Below are 3,930 nucleotides of genomic sequence, written 5' to 3'. Positions count from 1 at the left end.
TCTTTAAGATTCCCTAAGCTAGTTGGTATATTGGAACTCAATTTATTAGAACCCATATGTATCTGTCTAAGAGAAGTGATGTTCCCTAAACAATTAGGAAGAGATCCTGAAAGTTGGTTTTGACCCAAGTAAATATATCCCAAATGCTGCAATTTACAAATATTATCTTCAATAAATCCTATAAGTTTGTTGTCACTCATTTTGAAGCGCTGAATGTTTTGCAAGTTGCCAATTGTTCTGGGAATGGATCCAACCAAGTTGTTTCCAGAAAGATCGAGATCTAATAAGCTGCTTAAGTTCCCGACTTCATTTGGAATTCGACCTTTGATCTTGCAATTATGTGCGTAAAACAATGTAAGAGATGTGGAAAGGTTCCCTGCTGATACTGGAAGCATGCCGTTTAGAGGGTTCTGAGATAGAAGAAGATATGTTAAATTTCTACAATTGGTTAAGGAAGTCAGGAAGCTTAAAAATGAATCGCTGGTTAAATTGTTTATCTCCTAGACTAGGGCTTGTAGACGTGTCAAATATCCAAGAGAATTGGGAATCAAGTCTGTGAGTTTGTTATCTGAAAGCTCTAGGAGAGTAAGTTTGGAACAATTGGAGATAGAATGAGGAATAGTCCCAACAAGATTGGTTAAGCTATTCAGATAAAGCTCTTCAACGTTTGGTAAGATAGAACCTATGTTTGATGGTAGGGTTCCTGATATATTATTGTATGCAAGAGAAATTATTCTCAGCCGTGATTTGTTGAAAGTCTCCATTGCAAGTGAACCACTAAAACTATTGAACCCAACATCAAATTCCTCCAGTTCAACGAGATTGTTTATCTTGGGTATTTCACCTGGCAATACATTTTGAAAGATTGAATACTAGTGAGTTTAACTAGTTAGCTCTGTGAAAAATAAAGTTGATTATTTGAAGGTACAACTTTCTAGAGTTTTATAGGGATATCTTTAATATTTGTTGTGTATAAGAAAAGTGTAGATATTCTAGAGAATTAGATATTTCTAGTTAGGAAAAATCTAGATAGTCTAGAGTTTTAGATATTTGAGGGAGATATTTGGAGAAGAGGTTAGATGTAGTCTAGATTCTTAGTAGTGGTAAAAAACATAAATATACAAAGTTCTTAAGAACAAGTATAAATAGGGGTGACCTTAAGAACAACTTGAATCGAAGTCTTATTCTATAACAAAGTTCTTTTATCCAAAATACTCTTTCTCCCTTCTAGTTTCCTCTTCTTTAATTGAATCTTCCAATCTTAGTTAACGATCTTCGGCTAGCAAAAGGGTCTCCGTTTATACTTCACTTCTGCTATTCTCCACAAGCTCTATACAATATAAGTTGTACTTTTGCTATAACTTTGAATACGTACCAGTAAACCTATTTTCGTTAAGATCTAGAATTTGCATCTTGGTTAAGTTGCCAATCTCCCGTGGTAGGGATCCACTGAGATTGTTCCTCCATAGTGAAACAAGTTGCAACTAGGATATATTTAATATGGAGATCGGGATAGAGCCGGTAATCTGGTTTCTCCCCACATCTAATTTCACCAAATTAACAAGTTTTCCTATTTCTTGTGGAATTATACATGCATTCAATGTGTAATAAAGAAAGATGTGAGGTAATTAGATACAATATATAGTACTATCATTCATAAGAAAAAACATACCTGTGTAATGGTTAGATGTGATATCTAATGTCTGCAAGTTACTCAATCTTCCAATTTCACTATGTATTCGTCCATCAAAATCATTTTCGGATAGAGACAATATTTGAAGTTTTGAACAATTTGACAAGCTTTTAGGCATATGACCATCAAGCTTGTTTTTTGATAGATCAAGCCTCCTGAGTATTGTGAGATGCTTGCATAAACCATTGGGAAGATCTCCTGATAAGCTATTATTTGTAAATGCAATGACTTTCTATTCTAGAAATATTGAAAATTGTCAATGGTATAGAACCCGTAAGCTGATTATGTTCCATGGACAACATATTCAGGTTGTGAAGATTGCCTATCTCTTCCGGGATGTTTCCTTGAAGTAAATTGGCAGATATTTCTAAAGTCTCTAACCTTGAAGGCTTTCTCCATAAGTACAAATATTAATAGGAAAATGGTATGGCTAGTAACATATGATTTTGAGTCTTTAAATAGCAATGAGATCAACATGTTTTTTTTTTTTTTACTTTTATTTATTCATTCTGTCATATCAATACTATACCACAAAATCAATTAGAAATGCAAAAATTCCTCTAATCAGCCAAAGACTTGTGCAAGTCAACCAAGTCTCTTGTTTTATTTTCTCTATATAATTGTGTGGTGAAATGTACAGTGCTACATTTATCAACTTATACTATACGTCGGAAAAATATTTATTAGACTGTGAGGGTATATATATGCACCCTTTGCTAGATTATGAGAACATATATACACCACATTTTTAATAAGGGGTATATTTATCCGTTTTTTCTTTTAAAATAAAATAATACACAACATTAATTTGTATTGGCTGTTATCATTTCAGGGAATTTTCTAGGTTATGTGGGCCCAAAGACTTGAGAAAGTTGGTTAAGACCAAATATACACCAATTCCTTGCAACTGTAAATGTGGTGGCAAAGTTATTCCTCTAATCAGCCCAAAGACTTTCCAAGTTGCCTTCTACTCAAAGGTAGAGCCAAGGTTAGGAATTTCGGGGTTCTAAATCAATTTTGTTTGGGGGTTCACATGTTAAATGTATATATTTATTTAATTTTCTAAAACAAATATAGGATCTACGAAAAAGCTAGTGGGTTCGTCTGAACCCATAAACCCCCACCTAGCTCCGCCTCTGCTTCTACTAAAGGTATGTCCACTAGCTACCTAGCTATATCCTCAAGTGAAAAGGTCCGAAATAAAGGAAAAAAGTTCATTAAATACGTCTTTTAATTTTAGGATAAGACCCATTTATGTCATTTTCGTTTGAGAAAAGACTCGTCCATGCCATTATTTATCAACTGAAATGAAATATATGAGCCAAACTTTTAACATATGACATTGATGAGCCTTTTCTCAAAGTTCAGTGACATATTTGAGCCTTTTCTCTTTAAACTAAATTATTTAATTAATGACATGTTCGAATCATAATTGACCACGTGTAAAACAATGACACGGATGACCATTTTCTCAAATAAAAATGACATAGATGAACCAATTTTTAAACGGATGGATTAGATCATGAGTCTTTTCTCAAAGTTCAATGGCATAGTTGAGTCTTTTCCCTTTAAAGAAGAGTTAATGATAGTTGGTGATAGTTCAGATAGAAAACCCAAACATTTGATAGTTTATGTATGAATGTTACCAAAAAAAATACACTTGGTGTATTCTTGATCATTATCACTTCTCACTTGGGAGATAAAAAGTACAAAATTAAATGAGATATTTGGAAGGTATTTGACTAAGCTTATAGGCTTGTTAAACTAACTTATAAACAATATTTTTTAGTTTAATTACGTAAGTATTTAGTAAATATTCAAAGTACTTATAAACGACTAAAACCAATCAAAAGTCATAAGTGGATTATTCCTAACTTATTAATTTTTAGGTTATGAACACTTTTGATTTGATCCCGTCTCTTTCTATTTTGTCCATTTTTTTAAAATTCTCAACATATTTTTTTCCAATATAAATCTCGTAACTTCCTCTTCACTAAGATATACAGTGGTCCTCTTTTTCTTTACAAGGTCACATTTAGAAATTACTTTTTTTTTAAAAACAAATTAAGGTTATTTTAGTTATTTTTTAATAAAAGAACAACTAACCAACATAGTTTTTAGCAAATACGTAAATTTTTATTATAAGTTTCAACCACTTTTATCTGAACACGTAATCACATCATTTTTAGGCATAATACATAAAGGAAAAATGTCACACCCCAAAACCGGATGTGATG

The 3,930-nt window shown here is 32.3% G+C and overlaps 1 protein-coding gene across 1 annotated transcript in view; it reads right to left on the bottom strand.

Annotated features, from left to right (window-relative positions):
* LOC125859176 (receptor kinase-like protein Xa21) overlaps positions 1-2,092 on the bottom strand; it is a 3,312-nt gene extending 1,220 nt beyond the window's left edge. Inside the window, exons 1-4 of the mRNA XM_049538883.1 lie at positions 2,075-2,092; positions 1,673-1,925; positions 507-844; positions 158-410 (exon numbers count right to left, since the gene is read on the bottom strand). Of these exons, the coding sequence (XP_049394840.1) occupies positions 158-410; positions 507-844; positions 1,673-1,925; positions 2,075-2,092 (862 nt within the window). The remainder of the gene's footprint in view (positions 1-157; positions 411-506; positions 845-1,672; positions 1,926-2,074) is intronic.
* Between the last annotated feature and the right edge of the window lie 1,838 nt (positions 2,093-3,930).

The sequence above is a fragment of the Solanum stenotomum genome, chromosome 3 (genome assembly GCF_019186545.1).
Source record: "Solanum stenotomum isolate F172 chromosome 3, ASM1918654v1, whole genome shotgun sequence".
In the NCBI taxonomy this organism is placed as follows: Eukaryota; Viridiplantae; Streptophyta; class Magnoliopsida; order Solanales; family Solanaceae; genus Solanum; species Solanum stenotomum.
Note: the sequence above shows the minus strand (reverse complement) of the source record. Positions and strands in the feature narration are given on the sequence as shown.